At 47.7% G+C, this 21,020-nt stretch overlaps 1 protein-coding gene across 13 annotated transcripts in view; it reads right to left on the reverse strand.

Annotated features, from left to right (window-relative positions):
• The window catches only part of syne1b (spectrin repeat containing, nuclear envelope 1b), a 669,902-nt gene extending 648,882 nt beyond the window's left edge, over positions 1-21,020 (reverse strand). For 12 of the 13 annotated variants that reach the window (XM_072505314.1, XM_072505250.1, XM_072505295.1 and 9 more), the window contains exons 1-2: positions 20,520-21,019; positions 10,295-10,356 (exon numbers count right to left, since the gene is read on the reverse strand). In XM_072505314.1, coding sequence (XP_072361415.1) covers positions 10,295-10,356; positions 20,520-20,598 — 141 coding nt within the window. In that variant the 5' untranslated portion in view covers positions 20,599-21,019. Of the gene's footprint in view, positions 1-10,294; positions 10,357-20,519 lie in introns of all 13 variants that reach the window. The other variant, XM_072505305.1, reaches the window with a different exon arrangement.

Genomic DNA, 21,020 nt, shown 5'->3' on the forward strand with positions numbered 1-21,020 from the left:
GAACCAAGCCCGCGCTTCTCCCTTGGCCCCGCCCCCAATGGCCAACTCCCCATCTCCTCCACCTCCCCTCCTCCCCCATCACCACCTGTGGAAGAGAGAAAAGTTACCACATCGCAGGATTAGTACATAAAACTCCTCTTTCCCCCCTTTTTAACCCCCCTCTTCGCCCCCCACATTCGCCCCACCACTTTGTTCAGACGTTCTTTTTAATAACCCGCTCATTCCAGTTTTTCTTCCACAATAAAAGTCCACGCTTCATCCGCCGTCTCAAAGTAGTGGTGCCTTCCTCGATATGTGACCCACAGTCTTGCCGGTTGCAGCATTCCAAATGTTATCTTCTTTTTATGAAGCATGCCTTGGCCCGATTAAAGCTCGCCCTCCTTCTCGCCACCTCCGCACTCCAGTCTTGATAAACGCAGATCACCGCGTTCTCCCATTTACTGCTCCGAGTTTTCTTTGCCCATCTAAGGACCATTTCTCTATCCTTAAAACGGAGGAATCTCACCACTCTGGCTCTGGGAATTTCTCCTGCTCTCGGTCCTCGTGCCATCACTCGGTATGCTCCCTCCACCTCCAACGGACCCGCCGGGGCCTCCGCTCCCATTAACGAGTGCAGCATCGTGCTCACATATGCCCCGACGTCCGCTCCCTCCGCACCTTCAGGAAGACCAAGAATCCTCAGGTTGTTCCTCCTTGCATTGTTCTCCAGTGCCTCCAACCTTTCCACACATCGTTTCTGATGTGCCTCATGCATCTCCGTCTTCACCACCAGGCCCTGTATGTCGTCCTCATTCTCGGCTGCCTTTGCCTTCATGACCCGAAGCTCCCGCTCCTGGGTCTTTTGTTCCTCCTTTAGCCCTTCGATCGCCTGTAGTATCGGGGCCAACAGCTCTTTCTTCATTTCCTTTTTGAGCTCTTCCACACAGCATTTCAAGAACTCTTGTTGTTCAGGGCCCCATGTTAAACTGCCACCTTCCGACGCCATCTTGGTTTTTGCTTGCCTTCCTTGCCGCTGTTCTAAAGGATCCACTGCAATCCGGCCACTTTCCTCTCCTTTTTCCATCCGTGTCCAGGGGGAACACCCTCCTGGTTTACCGCACGGTGTTTTTAGCCGTTAAAATTGCCGTTGGGGCTCCTATCAAGAGCCCAAAAGTCCGTTTCACCGGGAGCTGCCGAAACGTGCGACTCAGCTGATCATCGCCGCACCCGGAAGTCCAATTATTTGCTTTCCTAACCACTAGCTAAACAATCATGTTGGCATTCTGCCCATCGAGGATGCCAAATCTCTCGAAGTGTGAACATTTACATCAAAATTATTCTGTTTTTCCATTCTTCGGACCAAAGTGGGGCCTTGTGACACCTCTGCCTTGTCCCTGAACTGTCCACTTATTATACTCCATCTGTCTTTGTGTCCCCCTCACAGTTTACATTCCCAACTAGTTTTTTTAAATTTAGAGCACCCAATTCTTTTTGTTTTCTTTTTTCCAATCAAGGGGCAATTTAGCGTGGCCAATCCAGCTAACCTGCACATCTTTGGGTTGTGGGGGTGAGACCCACGCAAACATGGGGAGAATGTGCAAACTCCACACAGGCAGTGACCCGGGGCTGGGCTCGACCCTAGGACCTAGCGCCGTGAAACAGCAGTGCTAACCACTGCGCCACCGTGTCGCGCCTTTCCCACCTAATTTTGTATTGTCAGCAAACCTGGGTGCATTACTCTCTGTATCCTCATCCACATCATCAATATGGGTTATAGCTAGCTGAGGCTCCAGTATTGATCCCTGCGGCACTCCTCTAATTACAGCCTATCAACTTGAAAAGTTCCTCATTTATCCTTTCGTCTATTAACTGTTCCTTAATCCATACTAATAAAATGAATCCCAACCCCAAAAGTCCTTATCTTGTTTAATAACCTTTAATGTGGCACCTTGTCAAATGCCTTTTGAAAATCCAAATATACGCCATCCACTCATTCCACATAGATTCATAGACGTTTACAGCACAAAAGGCGGCCATTTGGAACGTGGCAAGGCAAATAATGTCAAAATGTGAAATATTTCTTAAATGTCACAAGAGTTTCTCACTCAACCACCCTCTCTGGCAGTGAGTTCCAAACTCCCACAACCTTCTGCATGAAAAAGCTTCTCCTCAACTCCCCTCTTAGTCTTCTACCTCTGACCTTAAATCTATGTTCTGTGGTTATTGACCCCTCTAATAATGGGAAAAGTGCCTTCCTATCCACCCTACCTATGCCCCTCATTATCTAATACATCTCTATCACCCTCTCAACCCTTGCTGCACCTTAGAAAACAGCTCCAGCACATCCAATTTTTCCTCATAACTCAGACCCTCCAGCCCAGTATCCTGGTAAATCTCCTTAATAATAAGTTCCAGCGACTTCTGTTGGCGGCCATGGTGTGAGTGGTCGCACTTTTGGCAGCTCCCGTTCGAGACGGTTTTGTTGGTCCTTTTCCCCGATTAACAGGCGGTGTTTTAAAGGAAAACGGTGCAGGAGTGGTGGAGGAAGACTATACTCCACCAGTGAATGGATTTGTGGACCAGAAGTGGTTTTAGAAGAAAGGAGCTGTTCGAGCAAGAAACTCTTCCAGCGACACAGGGAAAGAGGTCGGCCCTACCAGCCCAATGGTCGATGGAGCAGCTGCTGGACCTTTTGAATGAAAGGTTCAGCCAGCAGGTCTGGAGGACCTGGCAAAGACGGGGATCTGCTGAAAGCAGGGATTGATAGAGCCGAGGTTGGAGACCCAAAGTCAGGTGATCCAGAAGGTGGAGAAGGCAGTGAGAGAGCCTGAGGAGCAGCTTACTTCATTGGCGGCCGAAATCGGGATGTTGAGGGATACCCAGAAGCGGCTCAAGGAGAAAGTGGAGGATCTAGAGAACTGCTCCCGACAGAATTTGAAGATTGTGGGGTTGTCAGAGGGCATTAGGGGAGTGGACGGCGGCTCTAATGCAGCCAAATGCTCGAGAAGCTGTAGGGGAGGGGATCTTCGACCGGCCCTTGGAGGTGGATCGGGCACATAGGGCGCTGTTGACGAAGGATCAGGCGAATGGGCCACCGAGGGCGCTGGTGGTGAGGTTACACCGATTTTGTGATAAGGAAAGGATCTTGAGGTGGGTCAGGCAGACGAGGAGATGAACCTGGGAGGGTAACGAGCTCCGGGTATATCAGGACCTGGTGCGGAACTGGCCAAAAGGAGAGCGGGTTTCAACCGAGTTAAGTCTTCCCTCTTTGAGAAGGGGGTGAAGTTCGAAATGTTGGACCCGGTCTGCCTCTGGGTGACCCACAATGGTCACGAGTATTACTTTGGTACACCGGAGGAGGTGATGGAGTTTGTTGGAGACAATGGACTGGCAGGAGAAGGAGGACATTGAACTTTGGAGGAGGTGTTTGGGGATGTTGGTTCTCTCTGCCTCCCTTGCTGCGGAGTTTTTTTTTTACTGTTATTGGTTATTATTTTCCTGTTTCGCTGGGAGGGGGGGGGGTCGGAGAACCTTTTTATCCTCACGGTTATTTGATGAGATGCTGGAGGGTCGTGCTGGGTGAGTGCACCCTTTTTTTCTCTGTGCATTATTTTGCTTTTTACCTTTCATTCTTATTGTTTTTGTTGTTTGCAACGTGGGAGTGTGTGAGCGGGGGAGGGGAATTAGTGGGGGGGGGTAAGATGTCAGGTGCCATGGGCGGGGGTTGCCAGGCTAGCTGGGCGAGCTAGTGCACGGAAGTGCGGTGGGAGGGGGGGGGGGTGATTATTGTGTTCGGGAGGGTTAGATTGTTGTTTTGTTGGGGGGGGGGGACTGCTGACAGGGGTGGGGCAGTTGAAGTACGATAGGAGGGTGCTTGATGACGGTGGCCATGCGAGAGCGGGCTTGGAGGGTTGCGTGACGTAGGCTGGCCCAAGAGGGGTGATGGTTGATCGGAGGGGGGGCAGTCTAATAAATAAGTGAGTAGCTTTTGAGGTGGGGAATACAGCAGCAGATTCAGGGGGAAGATTCGTAATGAGTGGGAAATTGGAGTGGATGCCGGTGGTCCTGGTGAACATTTATACCCCAAATTGGGACGATGTTGAATTCGTGAGGCGGGTGCTGGGGAAAATCTCGGACCTGGACTCGCACCGGCTTAGGCGGGGGGTTAATATGGTTATTGAGCCAAAATTGGACCGCTCGAGTCTGCAGTCGGGGACAGTATCGGCAGTGGCGAGAGAATTTAAAGGATTTATGGAGCGCTTGGGAGGAGTGGCCACAGTGGAGGTTAGATGTGGGATTATTAGCAGATGAGGAGTTTTGTGACAGGTGAGGGCGACTATTTGGGGGTATGTTCAGCTAAATGATGAGGTCTCGCCTGCCACACTATGGGAGGCGCTGAAGGTAGTGGTCAGGGGGGAGTTTATATCGATACGGACGCATAGGGACAAGACGGAGTGGGCTGAGATGACGGACCTGGTGGACAAGATCCTGCAAGTTGATAGGAGGTATTTGGAGGCCCCGGAGGCTGGGCTGTTGAAGGAGCGGCAGAAACTCCAGATGGAGTTTGGACTGTTGTCTACGGGTAAGGCAATAGGGCAGCTGAGGAAGGCCAGAGGGGCAGGATATGAATATGGGGGAAAGGCGAGCCACCCCCCACCACTCCCCAAGAGAAACAGGCCTCCATTTCCTTAATTTTAAAGAAGGATAAGGACCCGGAGCAGTTAGGGTCCTACCGTCCAATTTCATTGCTGAATGTAGATGCCAAGTTTCTGGCTAAGATCTTGGCATCATACATTCAGGACTATGTGCCGGGGATGATAGGGGAAGACCAGATGGGATTTTAATGGGGAGGCATCTGTCGGCCAATATTAGGCATTTATTAAATGTTATAATGTTGCCCCCAGAGGGACAGAATGTGGAGGTGGCGGTCGCTATGGACGCAGAGAAGGCCTTTGACTGGGTAGAATGGAACTACTTGTGGGAGGTGCTGGGGCGGTTTGGGTTTGGGTGGGGGTTTGTGGATTGGGTCCGGTTGTTGTACCGGACGCCGACAGCGAGCGCACGGACAAACCGGATGAGTTCGGAGTATTTTAGGTTGCATCGTGGGACGAGGCAGGGATGCCCACTGCTTGTTGCCTTGGCGATAGAGCCATTGGCAATGGCGCTTAGAGCATCAAGGGGTTGGCAGGGGACAATGCGGGGGGGTTGGAGCATACGGTCTTGATGTATGTGGACAATTTATTGCTTTATATATCAAATCCACTGGAAGGTATTGGGGGGAGAATGGAGGAATTTGGCCGATTCTCTGGGTATAAATTAAACATGGGGAAGAGTGAGGTCTTCCTGATCCAGACGAGGGGGCAGGAGAGGAGTGTGGGTGAGCTGCCGGTCAAGATAGTGGGGGCGAGATTCAGGTATCTGGGCATCCAGGGAGCACGGGGATGGGAGCAGCTGCATAAATTGAATCTGGCACACCTGGTGGAGCAAATGAAGGGGGTTTTAAAGAGGTGGGACGTGCTCCCACTGTCATTCGCGGGGCAGGTGCAGTTTGTGAAGATGACAGTTCTACTGAGGTTTTTATTTGTGTTCCAGAACCTCCATATTTTTTTTCCAAAGGCTTTTTTTAAGGAGTGCTAATGCACTGATCTCGGGGTTTGTGTGGGCGGGTAAAGCCCCACGAATAAAGAAGGTGCTACTAGAGAGGAAACATGAGGTGAGTGGGCTGGCAAATTTGATGAACTATTACTGAGCAGCAAATATAGCCATGGTAAGGAAGTGGGTAATGGGGGAGGGGTTGGTGTGGGAGTGGATGGAGGCAGCCTCTTGTAAGGACTCAAGCTTAGGGGCACTGTTGACGACGCCTCTGCTGTTCTCGCGCCAGGCACTCCCCAAGTCCGGTGGTGGTGGGGACAGTGTCAGCACACCTGGATGGGGCCTCGGTTTGGGAACCGATCTGTGGGAATCATAGGTTCACTCCAGGTGGGCTAGAAGCGGGGTTCCGGGGGTGGCAGTGGGCTGACATTGAGCGGGTTAGGTACCTATTCATTGGGGGAAACTTTTTGAGCTTGGAGGGGCTTATAGAGGAATATGAGCTGCCCAGAGGGAATGGGTTCCGGTACTTGCCCAACCTGCCGCCCCCGGGTTGCAGGAACAAGGTGGTGTCAAAAACAGGGGTGGGTGAGGGCAGAGTGTCGGAGATCTACAAAGAACTAATGGACTGGGAGGGTGTCCCAATAGAAGTCAAGCGCAAGTGGGAGCAGGAGCTGGGGAGGGTGTTGGAGGCTGGACTGTGAGGGGGGAGGCTGTGAGGTGAGTGAACGCATCCTCTTCATGTGGAAGGCTTAGATTTATTCAATTCAAGATAGTCCAGAGGACACTTATGGCGGTTGCGAGGATGAGTAGGTTTTTTGAGGGGGCGGAGGGTAGGTGTGGGCAGTACGCGGGTGGGCCTGCGAACCATGTCCACATGTTCTGGGCCTGCTCGAAGCTGGAGGGATTCTGGCAGGGGGTTGCTGACGTTATGACTGAGGTGTTGAGGTGAAGGTGGTCCCGAGTCCAGAAGAGGCAATCTTTGGAGTGTCGGAAGACCCGGGAGTCCAGGGGCGAGAGAGGCCGATGTGCTGGCTTTTGCCTCCTTGGTAGCCCGGAGACAGATCTTGCTGGAATGGAGGGACCCGGAGCCGGCAAAACCAGGGGTGTGGGTGAGCGACCTCACGGCATTCCTCTGATTGGAAAAGATCAAGTTCGCCTTGAAAGGGACGGTGGAGGGGTTTGCCCGGAGATGGAAACCGTTCATCGACTACTTCTAGAATAGTTAAGAAGTCAGCAGTCGCGGGGGGGATACGAGCCATAAGTTCCAAGGGGTTTGTTGGTTTTTAGTCATAGAATCCCTAAAGTTCAGAAGGAGGCCATTCAGCCCATTAAATCTACAACGACTCTTTGCAAGAGCACCCTACATATCCCCGTAACCCCATAACCCACCTAACCAGCACATCTTTGGACACTAAGGGGCAATTTTTAGAATGGCCAATCGACCTAACCCGCACATCTTTATCCATTTGTTTCTCTGACACTTCTCATATACTGATATTAATTGCCTTAGGTTCATCGCCCAGCGATTACTAATTAACCCTGTCACATTACACTGTTCAAGATCTGAAATAGTCTCTTCCTCTTCCTGTGGTTAGCTCCACAGCGCACTGTTCTCGGAAGCTGTCCCAAATGCATTCTGTGAACTCATTCTCCAGATGTCCTTTGCCAATTGGATGTCCAATCTACTTCGGTTTACGTCCCCCAGAATTACTGCATTCAATAGTAACTTTAAAAAGTGAATTGAATGAATATGTAAAAGGACAGATTTGAGGTAGGGGGGAGCAAAGGAAATTTGTAGGGCTGTAAGGGAAGAGCAGAAGGGATAAGATAAATTATATTTCTCTTTCTAAGTGCCAACATTGGCATAATGGGTTGAATCGCCTGCTGTGCTGTATCGTTCTATGAATAAACTGCAGTAAAACATCACTTGGGTGGGTTGGCAATGTTACAAGATGAGCATGTAACACTTTTCCCCTACGGGCAGCATGGTGGCGCAGTGGGTAGCACTGCTGCCTCACAGTGCCGAGGACCCGGGTTCAATTCTAGCCACGGGTCATTGTCTGTGTGGAGTTAGCACATTCTCCCCATGTCTGCATGGGTATCACCCCCACAGCCCAAAAGGATGGGCAGGGTAGGTGGATTTGGCCACACTAAATTACCCCTTAATTGGAAAAAAAGAATTGAGTTCTCCAAATTTATTTTTCAAAGGTAACACTTTTCCCTCACCCTAAATAGAGGTTTGTCAAACACTATATTCATGGGGACAATGTTATTCAGAAGGAGGTGAGCACAGCCCTGCTGGACTTTATTTGTTTCCGGACAGATTGCGTTTATGCCAGCCTTAATCATCTTGGGGTACGAGTGTCCAACCTCTTGGTGTGGAGATGCTGGCATTGGACTGGGGTGAGCACAGTAAGAAGGCTTACAACACCAGGTTTGTTTCAAATCACTAGCTTTCGGAGCGCTGTTCCTTCCTCGGGTGAATGAAGAGGTATGTTCCAGAAACATATATATAGACAAAGACAATGCTTTGAATGCGAGCATTTGTAGGCAATTAAGTCTTTACAGATCCAGAGGTAGGGGTAACCCCAGGTTAAAAAGGTGTGAAGTTGTACTTTCCCGGAGCGGAGAAACTACAACATCTTCTTTGCAGCCTTCAACACGTCATCGATGAAGATTAACATCTTGCCAAGGTCATCGCCACACCCCCACTACTTGCCTTTAAACAACCGCGCATCCTCAAACAAACCATTGTCTGCAGCAAACTACCCAGCCTTCAGAACAGCGACCACAACATCACACAACTCTGCTATGGCAATCTCTGCAAGACGTGCCAGATCATCGACATGGATACCACTATTATACGTGAGAACACCACCCACCAGGTATGCGGTACATACTCGTGCGGCTCGGCCAACGTTGTCTACCTCATACACTGCAGGAAAAGATGTCCCGAAGCATGGTACATTGGCGAGACCATGCAGACGCTGCGACAACGAATGAACGGACATCACGCAACAATCACCAGGCAGGAATGTTCCCTCCCAGTCGGGGAACACTTCAGCAGTCAAGGGCATTCAGCCTCTGATCTCCGGGGAAACGTTCTCCAAGGCAGCTTCAGGACGCGCGACAACGCAAAATCACCGAGCAGAAACTTATAGCCAAGTTCCGCGCACATGAGTAGGGCCTCAACCGGGACCTTGGATTCATGTCGCATTACATTCACCCCCCACCATCTGGCCTGGGCTTGCGAAATCCTACCAACTGTCCTGGCTTGAGACAATTCACACCGCTTTAACCTGGGGTTACTCCTCTCTCTGGATCTGTAAAGACTTAGTTACCTGCTAATGCTTGCATTCAAAGCATTGTCTGGCATCTTTGACTTTGTCTATATATATGTTCCTGAAACATACCTCTTCATTCACCTGAGGAAGGAGCAGTGCTCTGAAAGCTAGTGATTTGAAACAAACCTGTTGGACTTTAACCCCTTGGTCTTCTGGACCTTGGATCCGCAGGGTACACACACAGGTTAAATTCCAGTTCCTGTTAACTAGCGGATGTTGCTGATTGATGATACTGTTAGAATACCGGACCAGATCCCAACATTTGTTAGGATACCGGAACCGACCCCAAAATGTGTTAGGATACCGGACCAGATCCCAACATTTGTTAGGATACCGGACCAGATCCCAACATTTGTTAGGATAATGGACCAGATCCCAACATTTGTTAGGATACTGGCGGAGAGGCCTAAACAATTTTTACATGTGTAAAACTGTGAAGAAAGGATAAGTCACCACAGTAGCGATGACTCTGGCCAATAGATATCTTTTATGTGAAAACAAAATGTAATTTAAACACAGAATTGACCACATTAACATCAAAGAAATAGCTTTACAATTAACAATTAAACCTTCTTAAATAAAAGGAAAACATTTAAGTTACTATCTGCACCTGCCTCTAATTCCAATTAAGCAGCCCAATACAGCTCAAGTGCCACTTATAAATAAAGTTAACAAAACAGGTTTACTTGCTCATCTGTGCAGGCCTTCAAAGAGAGAGACCCTTTTCAGGAACAACCTGAAAATCCTTCTGTCTTGTCAGACTCTTCTGCCCAGCCTAACAGCATTTAGCAAAACTGCAAACTACAGACAGACCTGGCTCCTCCTATTAATTACTTAATTCGTATCCCACTAAGATGTCCCATCATCTGCTTAGCTAGGACAAAATACTATCCTTCATAAATTATCTACACTCCAGGGATTCTCCAGCATTCAAAACAATATCCTTTTAGCCATCTCCCTGTAAACAAGTAAATGGTTACAACAATGATTGCTTCACCTTTCATGACACCTTAATTACAGCTTTAGTAGACATGCTGCCTGTATGCATTTTAAACCAGGGATGTTAATAACATTACTGCCTCAAATTTAAAATATAATATGTAACAATGTTTACATTTATCACAATACAAACAGATGTTGGCATTCTGATTTGGGATTTATCCATCAATAAGGCAACATAGACCCAAGGACTTCTACCAAGACAATGGGAAATAGTAGAACTCCAGGATCAAGTTACCCAAACTTTAAGGAACTGTTGTTCCCCACGATTCTTGTTGCTGGTAGGTTGTTGCTGAGGCACACTCCCCTTCCCCACCTCAAGCAAAAACAACCCTGATGGTGCATTGATTGCATAATCAGGGAAATTTAAAGTTCCTCACCTTAGCCAAGTGAGAATTGATCCACTTTGTGAAAGTTCGCTTCTGTACAGCTTCCTGCTCATCTGCAAAACATGACGGGATAGGTGTGAGAAATGCGGGAGGGAATCGTTATGATTTTCACAGAAGCAAAGAAGTATTTTTAAGCTGATACTTGTCTGCAAAGTTTTAAAATAGTGAGTGCTTACACATGGCAAATCAAGATGAACAAAACAGGGTGTAGGAATTACAGAGATTCACATGCAGTGGAAGAAAGAGAGAGGAAAATTCCGTGACAAAACCCCCCCCCCCCCCCCCCCCCCCCGCCCAGGACAGCCAGACATAGGGCTTTTGGGACTCCCAACAAGGTTAATTATGGGGTCTCGCTTCCCAATCTCCGGAGTTATTTTTTCCTCATCCGCCACCACAGATAAGGGACAATATGGTGAATGGAAGTTTTTTTAAATGTTTATTTTTTATAAATTTAGAGTACCCAATTCTTTTTTTTTCACTGTCCTCAAAAAATTCCACTAAATTAGTTAGGCACGACCTGCCCTTTATGAACCCATGCTGCGTCTGCCCAATGGGACAATTTCCATCCAGATGCCTTGCTATTTCTTCCTTGATGATAGATTCCAGTATCTTCCCTACTACCGAAGTTAAGCTCACTGGCCTATAATTACCCGCTTTCTGCCAGCCTCCTTTTTTAAACAGTGGTGTCACGTTTGCTAATTTCCACTCTGCCGGGAACACCCCAGAGTCTAGTGAATTTGGTAAATTATCACTAGTGCATTTGCAATTTCCCTAGCCATCTCTTTTAGCACTCTGGGATGCATTCCATCAGGTCCAGGAGACTTGTCTACCTTTAGCCCCATTAGCTTGCCCATCACTACCTCCTTGGTGATAACAATCCTCTCAAGGTCCTCACCTGTCATAGCCTCATTTCCATCAGTCACTGGCATGTTATTTGTGTCTTCCACTGTGAAGACCGACCCAAAAAAACTGTTCAGTTCCTCAGCCATTTCCTCATCTCCCATTATTAAATCTCCCTTCTCATCCTCTAAAGGACCAATATTTACCTGAGCCACTCTTTTTTGTTTTATGTATTTGTAGAAACTTTTACTGTCTGTTTTTATATTCTGAGCAAGTTTACTCTCATAATCTATCTTACTCTTCTTTATAGCTGTTTTAGTAGCTTTCTGTTGCCCCCTAAAGATTTCCCAGTCCTCTAGTCTCCCACTGATCTTTGCTACTTTGTATGTTTTTTCCTTCAATTTGATACTCTCCCTTATTTCCTTAGATATCCACGGTCGATTTTCCCTCTTTTTACCGTCCTTCCTTTTTGTTGGTATAAACCTTTGCTGAGCACTGTGGAAAATCACTTGGAAGGTTCTCCACTGTTCCTCAACTGTTTCACTATAAAGTCTTTGCTCCCAGTCTACCTTAGCTAGTTCTTCTCTCATCCCATTGTAATCTCCTTTGTTTAAGCACAAAACACTAGTGCTCGATTTTACCTTCTCACCCTCCATCTGTATTTTAAATTCCACCATATTGTGATCGCTCCTTCCGAGAGGATCCCTAACTATGAGATCCTGAATCAATCCTGTCTCATTACACAGGACCAGATCTAGGACTGCTTGTTCCCTCGTAGGTTCCATTACATACTGTTCTAGGAAACTATCGCGGATACATTCTATAAACTCCTCCTCAAGGCTGCCTTGACCGACCTGGTTAAACCAATCAACATGTAGATTAAAATCCCCCATGATAACTGCTGTACCATTTCTACATGCATCTGTTATTTCTTTGTTTATTGTCTGCCCCACCATAATGTTACTATTTGGTGGCCTATAGATTACTCCTATCAGTGACTTTTTCACCTTACTATTCCTGATTTCCACCCAAATGGATTCAACCTTATCCTCCATAGCACCAATGTCATCCCTTACTGTTGCCCGGATGTCATCCTTAAATAACAGAGCTACACCACCTCCCTTACCATCCACTCTGTCCATCCGAAAAGTTTGATACCCTCGGATATTTAACTCCCAGTCGTGACCATCCTTTAACCATGTTTCAGTAATGGCCAATAAATCATAGTCATTCACGATGACTTGCGCCATCAACTCATTTACCTTATTCCGAATACTACAAGCATTCAGGTAAAGTACACTTATGTTGGCTTTTTTACCTCTGTTCTGAATCTTAACACCTCGATCAGTAACCTCTCCTAAGTTATATTTCCTCTTAGCCTTTCTCCTAATTTTCCTTGTCGTCGAACCCATATCTTCATGTAACAACCTGCCGCGTCGCTTACCATTAATGTTTTCGCTTCCCGTTTTATTTCTTTTAGTATTCCTGGTCCTATTCACTGCGCTCCCCTCAGTCACTGTACCTTGTACTGTCGCCCTTTTTGATTTTTGACTATGGCTTCTCTGCCTTACACTTTCCCCCTTACTGCCTTTTATTTCTGTCCCTGTTTTACTACCTTCCAACTTCCTGCATCGGTTGCCATCCCCCTGCCACATTAGTTTAAACTCTCCCCAACAGCTCCAGCAAACACCCCCCCTAGGACATCGGTTCCAGTCCTGCCCAGGTGCAGACGTCCGGTTTGTACTGGTCCCACCTCCCCCAGAACCGGTTCCAATGTCCCAGGAATTTGAATCCCTCCCTCTTGCACCATCTCCCGAGCCACGTATTCATCCTCTCTATCCTGACATTCCTACTCTGACTAGCTCGTGGCACTGGTAGCAATCCTGAGATTACTACCTTTGAGGTCCTACTTTTTAGTTTAACTCCTAGCTCCCTAAATTCAGCTTGTAGGACCTCGTCCCGTTTTTTACCTATATCGTTGGTGCCTATGTGCACCACGACAGCTGGCTGTTCACTCTCCCGCCCCAGAATGTTCTGCAGCCGCTCCGAGACATCCTTGACCCTTGCACCAGGGAGGCAACATACCATCCTGAAGTCTCGATTGCGTCCGCAGAACCGCCTGTCTATTCTCCTTACAATTGAGTCCCCTATCACTATAGCCCTGCCATTCTTCTTCCTGCCCAGCTGCACAGCAGAGCCAGCCACGGTGCCATGAACCTGGCTGCTGCTGCCTTTCCCTGGTGAGCCATCTCCCTCAACAGTATCCAAAGCGGTATATCTGTTTTGCAGGGAGATGACCGCAGAGGACACCTGCACTGCCTTCCTACTCTTGCTCTGTCTTTTGGTCACCCATTTTCTATCTCCCTCAGTGCCTTTCACCTGCGGTGTGACCAACTCGCTCAACGTGCTATCCACGACGTCCTCAGCATCGCGGATGCTCCAAAGTGAGTCCATCCGCAGCTCCAGAGCCATCAAGCGGTCTAACAGGAGCGGCAACTGGACACACTTCTTGCACGTGAAGGAGCCAGGGACAGTGGACGTGTCCCTGAGCTCCCACATTGCACACGAGGAGCATGACACGGGTCTGAGATCTCCTGCCATGTCTTAAACCTTCGGTTAACTTCAACAACTACAATTTCAACAAAAAAAAACAAAGAAAAAATAAATAAATAGACCAATGAAAAGAAACAGAAAAACAGAAACACTACTTACCAGTCACTTAACAGGGATAAAAAGCACTTCCTCCCCACCCAGCTTCGAATTCCCACCTAGATTCAAATTCCCAAACTCACTCTTTGCTGCCTCACTCTGGCTGTCTTCTCTCTGGCTCACTGGGAGTGAGTTTACAAGTTGCCCTTTTTAAACTGTCCTGAATTGACTCCCCTCCCCCACCTGCTTTTAGATCAAGGTCGATTTAAGTGACTGACACTTAACTGCCAACCAGTTATGTGAGTGGGTGGGGCAGCCCTTGTTAACCCACACTGCACAATACTAGCTTAATTTAAATTCATTTAAACTCCTGAAATTTAAAAGGAGCTGCCTTACTGATTTAATTCAATTCAATTCAATTCCCACCTAGATTCAAATTCCCAAACTCACTCTTTGCTGCCTCACTCTGGCTGTCTTCTCTCTGGCTCACTGGGAGAACGAGTTGGAAATATACCAAGAACCGGTAGGTGGAGCTCAAAATCCCACTAACATTCCCACAGTGCTGAGGGAGCGCTACACTGACATAGGTGTCGTCTTTCAAATGAAATGTTGAGCCGAGGCCCCATCTGCCCCCTCAACTGGATGTAAAGGACCCCAAGGCATAATTTCGAAGAGCGGTAAGGGAAGTTATCCCTGTTGTCCCGGTCAATATTTATCTCACCAACCAGCAACTTAATTGGCCATTCATCCAATTTGTGGGATCTTGCTGTGCTGTTGTGTACATCTACAAGACAACAGTGACTACATTTCAGAGGTAATTAGTATAGCAGAAGGATTCCAGGACCTCCCGAGAAGGTGCCAAAGTACTGTATAAATAAGAATTATTTTTTAACATTCTCAGGATACGTGGATGTATCTTTCCTCTTTGAAATTAGGAGCAAGAATAGATCCCTCAAGCCTGCTCCGCCATTTAGTAACATCATGGCTGATCTGATTACAACTTCAACCCCACACACCCGCCTTCCCCCGATAACCTTTCACTCCCTTGCGTAGCAAGAAACGATCTACCTCTATCTTAAAAATATTCAAAGGCTGGGATTTTCCGCGCCCCCTCCCCCGTGACATGTTTTCCAGTGGTGGAGGTGGCTCGCCATTGTCTGCCGGTGGGATCTCCTGGTCCCGCCGAGGTCTATGGCGCTTTGTATGGCTCACTCGCCTTGCCGCCAGGGAGCCTATCGCGGTGGGATGGGTTTGGTGGGGGGGGAGGGGCGGACAACAACTCTGCTTCCACTGCCTATTGAAGAAGACTCAGGAACCTCGAGAAAAAAATTATCTTCGTCTCCGTCGTAAACATCAGCCCCTTATTTTTAAAAGTGACCCCCAATTCTTAATTCTCTGACAAAGGGAAACATCCTCTCCACATCCACCTTGAATGGAGCAGAATTAAACTCAGAATGAAATTAAACGCACATCCCAACACTGCAGCCTTTTTGTGGTTAGCACTGGTTAGCACTCATTCATATTTCACAGAACGCAAACAAAGAATTGATGCAGGGAAAGTTAAACTTGGCAAACCGATTTACATTAACAAAAGTAACAAAAGTATAAACTGCGAATGCGCAGCAGGTAATAATAATAATCTTTATGATTGTCACAAGTAGGCTTACATTAACACTGCAATGAAGTTACTGTGAAAAGCCACTAGTCGCCACATTCCGGCGCCTGTTCGGATACACGGAGGGAGATGTCAGAATGTCCAAATTACCTAACAAGCACGTCTTTCGGGACTTGTGGGAGGAAACCGGAGCACACGGAGGAAACCGACGCAGACACGGGGAGAACGTGCAGACTCCTCACAAACAAAATGACCCAAGCAGGAATTGAACCCGGGACACTGGCGCTGTGAAGCAACAGTGCTAACCACTGTGCTAATGTGCTGCCCAGTATGTGTGAAAGGAGAAGGGAGTTTAAGGTTAATTGTATCGAACATAAAATTGATCTTCAACCTTCTTTCTCTCATTCTCTTGTACTGCTGAACCTGTCATGGATTTCTGGCATTTTCTGTTTTAATCGTCAATTATGTTTCACCGGATTTACCGCCCCACCCCCCTTTCTCTCTCTCTCTCTCTCGACATATATTATAATCTACAGCTGTCGCTTGCATGCGAAGAGTTAACACTACAGATTCCATGTTAAACTAGTCACGGTTTCAACACAATGTCTGTTAGCACAGTAATATTACGAAACAGAAATCAGGAACACTGGGCGGAACCTTTACATAACAGACCTGCTCACAGCGGGGGTACTGGCAACAGGTCGAGAACCTGTTTATCATTGAAGATGCTTTGGCTTTGACTCTTGAACCAAGCAACGGCATTAGCATTGCCCTTCCAGGTTTCCAAGCAATCACGATTGGTGTGCATGCTGACTGACCTGAATCTTGTCAATTTGTTTGTAAAGGATCCCGAGCAGAGCTCAGAATGGTTGAACTGCACATTGATTCATAGAAACTAGGAGCAGGAGTAGGCCACTCGGCCCTTCGTGCCTGCTCTGCCATTTACTATGAGCCCGCAATCTAGGTTGACACTCCAATGCAGTACTGAGGCAGCACTGCACTGTCGGAGGTGCCATCATTCCATCAAGATGTGAAAGCAAGCCACAGACCTCCCCTACCACGCTACCCCCTTCACCATTTAGAATACCCCTCCCCGTGTCTGTGTGGGTCTCACCCCCATGACCCAAAGATGTGCAGACTAGGTGGATTGGTCATGCTAAATTGCCCCTTAATTGGGAAAAAAAATAATTGGGTACTCTAAATTTAGAGTTATTACAACTACGCCATCGTGCTGCCCTAAATTTAAGTTAAAGATCCTATACCAATCAGGCAGCACGGTGGCGCAATGGTTAGCACTGCTGCCTCACGGCGCCGAGATCTCAGGTTCGATCACGGCTCTGGGTCACTGTCCGTGTGGAATTTGCATATTCTCCCCGTGTTTGTGTGGGTTTCGCCCCCACAACTCAAAAGATGTGCAGGTTAGGTGGATTGGCCACGCGAAATTGCCCCTAAATTGGAAAAAATGAATTGGGTGCTCTAAAATTTAAAAAAAACGATTCCATACCACTCTTAGAAAATGAGCAATAATGTCTTGGTCAATATTAATTGCTCAACCAATACCTAAAACAGGTGATTTTTTTCATTACTGTTGTGGGATCTTGCTATTGGCTGCCTTGTTTCCCTATGTTACAAGCGATTGCACTTCAACAGTACTACATTAGCTGTAAAGCACTTGTAAAGGTTGTGAATGGTGCGACATCAATGAAGGCTTTTCTTTCTTTGTTTCTCAGTCATGTCTAGAATTGCTCATAAACGGTTTCCCAAAATAATTGAGAGAAATCTCCATAATTAGCATTTGTATGAATCAACCCTATCGGCCTCCAGTGTCCCCCAAGGGAGCCTGTTCCATAGATTGGAAACATGCTCAGAGCTCGATTTTGTGATTGCTCCCCTTCACTTATTAAATGCTAAGGAATGGAGGAAGATTAAAACTATCATTTCAAATCTAATCGGTTGCAAAAGTCTAGTAGATGATAAAAACAGAGAGGAGAAAAATATGTTACAAGGGAGCCGTAAAAAAATGATTTATTTTTGGACACGTATCGTAAGCAAAAACTAAAGATTCAAGGAGTCCCTTATTGATCAGAGAGCATGATAGCAGGAGGTTTTTTTTAAATTAGGAATTAATTCCTGTTAATTTGACTGCAGAGAGAAACACAGGGCTGGATTCTTCGGTTGACGACGGCAAAATCAAATTCGGCGATTGGCCGGAGAATCAAATTCCTCGACCAAATCGGGGGCCGCGCCGCATTCACGATGCTACGCCCCCTCCAAAGTACCCCACGCGACGTATCGACGACCTCAGGACATTGTCTGAGGCCCTCCCCCCGATGCTCTGCCCCCTACCGGCTGAGTTCCCAACGGTGTCGGTCGCGTGTGGTCACATCCATCGGGAACACGACATGGCGGCTGCGGACTCAGCACCGCCACAGTCGTGAGAGGGCCGATCCATGGGCAAGGGGGGACTTTATTAGGGGCTGGGGGCACTGTGGGGGGGTGGTCCGGGGCGTGCAAGCGGCCAAAGAGGGGGGCACTATTTCGCGGGCCAGGTCCGTGAGCGGTCTCCGCCATGTAGCTTCAGGCCGCGGCCATGCACATGCACAGCCACAGACCTGGCAATTCTCCGGGGCATATCGGCAGCTGGAGCTGGGTGGTCTACGCTGCCAGCATGCTAGCCCCCAGCCAAACGGAGGATCGGTGGCCGTTTGACGCCATTTTTTCTAGCATAAACAGCCACCGTTCCCACGCCGGCGTGGGAATATAGCCTCAGAATCGGAGAATCCAGCTCATGTTTATTTTAACACAGCCATTTGGAGATGTTCACAAGTGAGCATGAAAGCAGGATTCAGTGGCCCTCAAGAATCCATTTGGTCAACCTCAAAATCACTGAGGGGTCAGGACCACCCCTACCTGGCTCTGCACCACTGTGTGTGTGATCAACAGCTTACATTCATAAAGCGCCTTCAATGTAGCAAATCGCCCCAAGGTGTTTCACAGGAGTGTTAATCAGACAAAATTAGTTAATGTGGGAAATTTTAGTGCAGGAACATCTTAAAGAAGTAGAGAGAGGGATAGACAGTCGTAGAGGTTGAGGGAAGGAATTCCAAAACTTAGGGCCATCCTTGGTTGAGCTATTAAATTTTGGGAAATTCAGGACACCAGGATGAGGCGGGTGGAATTTTACCATTTGTCAGAGTGTCAGGCTCTGACTGAAATCCAGCATTTCCTCTCCAGATGCACCATTGAGCATGCAGATCAGATTTTCTGGCATTTAGAGCACAGAAAATCTGGGGGCGTGGATTACGCCTTCACTCTGACAGGGCAGTGTCTGATAGAGCCATCTTTAAAGGGTGCCCCCATCAGCGCTGAAAAAATGTCCTTCCACCCTGCCATGGACACAGAGGATTCCCCCAACTAGAATCAGGGCAATCCTCCACCACAGAAGTATCAGGACTCTCCTCCAGCAAGGGTGTCATTGAAGGGGGAAGTGTTGATGCACTGTCAACCTGTGCCAGGGGACAGTGCCAGGGACAGTGGCAGGGGACTGCCATGAGTGTCCCACTCCCCCAGGGGGCTATACCTTGCCTTGGCATCCCGGCGGGTTCCCCTCGACTGATTTCCGTTTTTATTTACCTGTTGTAGGTATGAATATTTAGTGAGGGGGAATCATGTGATTGGGAGCCCTTTAATTATATTCAAATTTATTAAAATGTATGAAAATGAGGTACAGAGAGCGGTGGGGAAAATCGGGAAACAAGATCTCGCCAGCAAGAATCTTGTTTCCCAACTCTTGCAGGACTTTGCACCCACCTTGCCAATTTTGTCCATGACGAACATGGTGTAACATTCCCCCCCCTCGACCCCCTCACCATGAGTGACGATCTGTCAGAGTGCTGAGGAGCTGCAGCAGATTACAGAGCCAGGGAGAGGCAAGGGCATGGAGGGACTTGAGACAAAGGATGGGAATTTCAAAATCGACACACTGTCAGACCGGGAGCCAATGTAAGTCAGTGGGCACTGGAGTGATGGGCAAATGGGACATGGTACAAGTTAGGGTATGGGCAGCAGGGCTTTGAGTGAGCTGAAGATCCATTGGAAAGGAGTATGGTTTCTGACTGACCCTTCTTTTAACCAGAGAGAAATGCTTTGATAGTGTAATAGTACAGTACATCCTCCTAGTCCAGGAGAACCATGTAAATAGCACAATTGGCCACAAAACACACAGCAGGGTGACCTTATAACTGCTCTGTGATCTAGTACACCTTGGTAGAGATTGTTCCACTTATAATAGCTGAAAATTAAAAACTTTTATTTATTCAAGGGATGTGGGCGTTGCTGTCTGGACCAACATTTATTGCCCATCCCTAAACACCCTTCAAATGACAGTCAACCATATTGCTGCATGTCTGGAGTCAGTCACATGTAGGTCAGACCAGATAAAGGCGGCAGATTTCCTTCCCTAAAGGGCATTAGTGAACCAGATAATCATTATACTTTTAATTCCAGATGTTTATTGAATTCAAATTTCACCATCTGCCATGGTTGGGATTCGAACCCAGGTTCCCAGTGCATTGCCCTGCATGTGTGGTCCAGTGACAGTACCACTACGCCACCACCTCTCCTTAAGGAATAGCCTTTATGCGTGTTAGTGAGGTTTCTGTTATGATCAGACGTAAAGCTACGACGTCCACTGCATGCCTAGAAGTAAAATACCACTAGTTCAGTTGTACCGCCTGATTTAGACAACGGATTACTGTTCCACTTTGCATTTTTGTGTCAGTCAGATGGGTTGTCGACAGGGATTGTGTTATAAAATAAATCAAAGCTAAATCATTAACTGCCAATCCATTCCCATCTGTAGTCCATAATAGTATACGGTATTTTACAGGACACGGATTATAACTGGAGAACTGACATTTAGCTGAAGCACTCATGGTGCAGGCAAGCTAATCAGTGAGCACTGTGCAACACTGAGCAGCGAGAGCCAGTCTGTCCTCAGTTACAGGGGGATTTCTGCCCTGTGCTCTCAATGCTTTTGCTGGCAGGACACCCACGTTCAAACAAGTCTCTCGTTTGCTAACATCAAAAGAGCCTGCATTATTTACAACTTACCTTGGAGGTACTGAAAGAATCCAGTCACTAGGTTCAGCGATGTCACCCTCTTTCCAGAGACTCCCTTGCAGCTGGCCATTATATGTGACGCATCTTGGAATGAGCGGGTCTTTTTTTTTTAAGTGTGATCCCTTGAGGGAGCTTGATTCTGCGGGAATATCCTCCACTGTTCAAAGTGCAGTGTGGTTCTTGATGAACATGCAGAGAGTATCCCCAGGGTGCGCTGCCAGAGCACGATTCCTCCTTGCTCCCTCCTCCTGTGAACGATGTGCGTCCCGTGAAGCCAGCCACTTGCGAATCACGGCGAGGCTGGGGGCTTCTCCTACCGACACAACCTTGGTGCCATTTCTCCCGCGCTTGGAGCAGGCAACAGACACTGGTCCAGCTTTCAGGAAGAAGGCTGCTTTGTAACCGTGACAGTCAGAGTGAATACAGCTCCAGTGATCAAACACCAGTGGCAGATGGCCTCTCAGCAGACATTGTACAGAGAAACACACGCAC

Source organism: Scyliorhinus torazame, chromosome 1 (assembly GCF_047496885.1).
Source record: "Scyliorhinus torazame isolate Kashiwa2021f chromosome 1, sScyTor2.1, whole genome shotgun sequence".
NCBI lineage: Eukaryota > Metazoa > Chordata > Chondrichthyes > Carcharhiniformes > Scyliorhinidae > Scyliorhinus > Scyliorhinus torazame.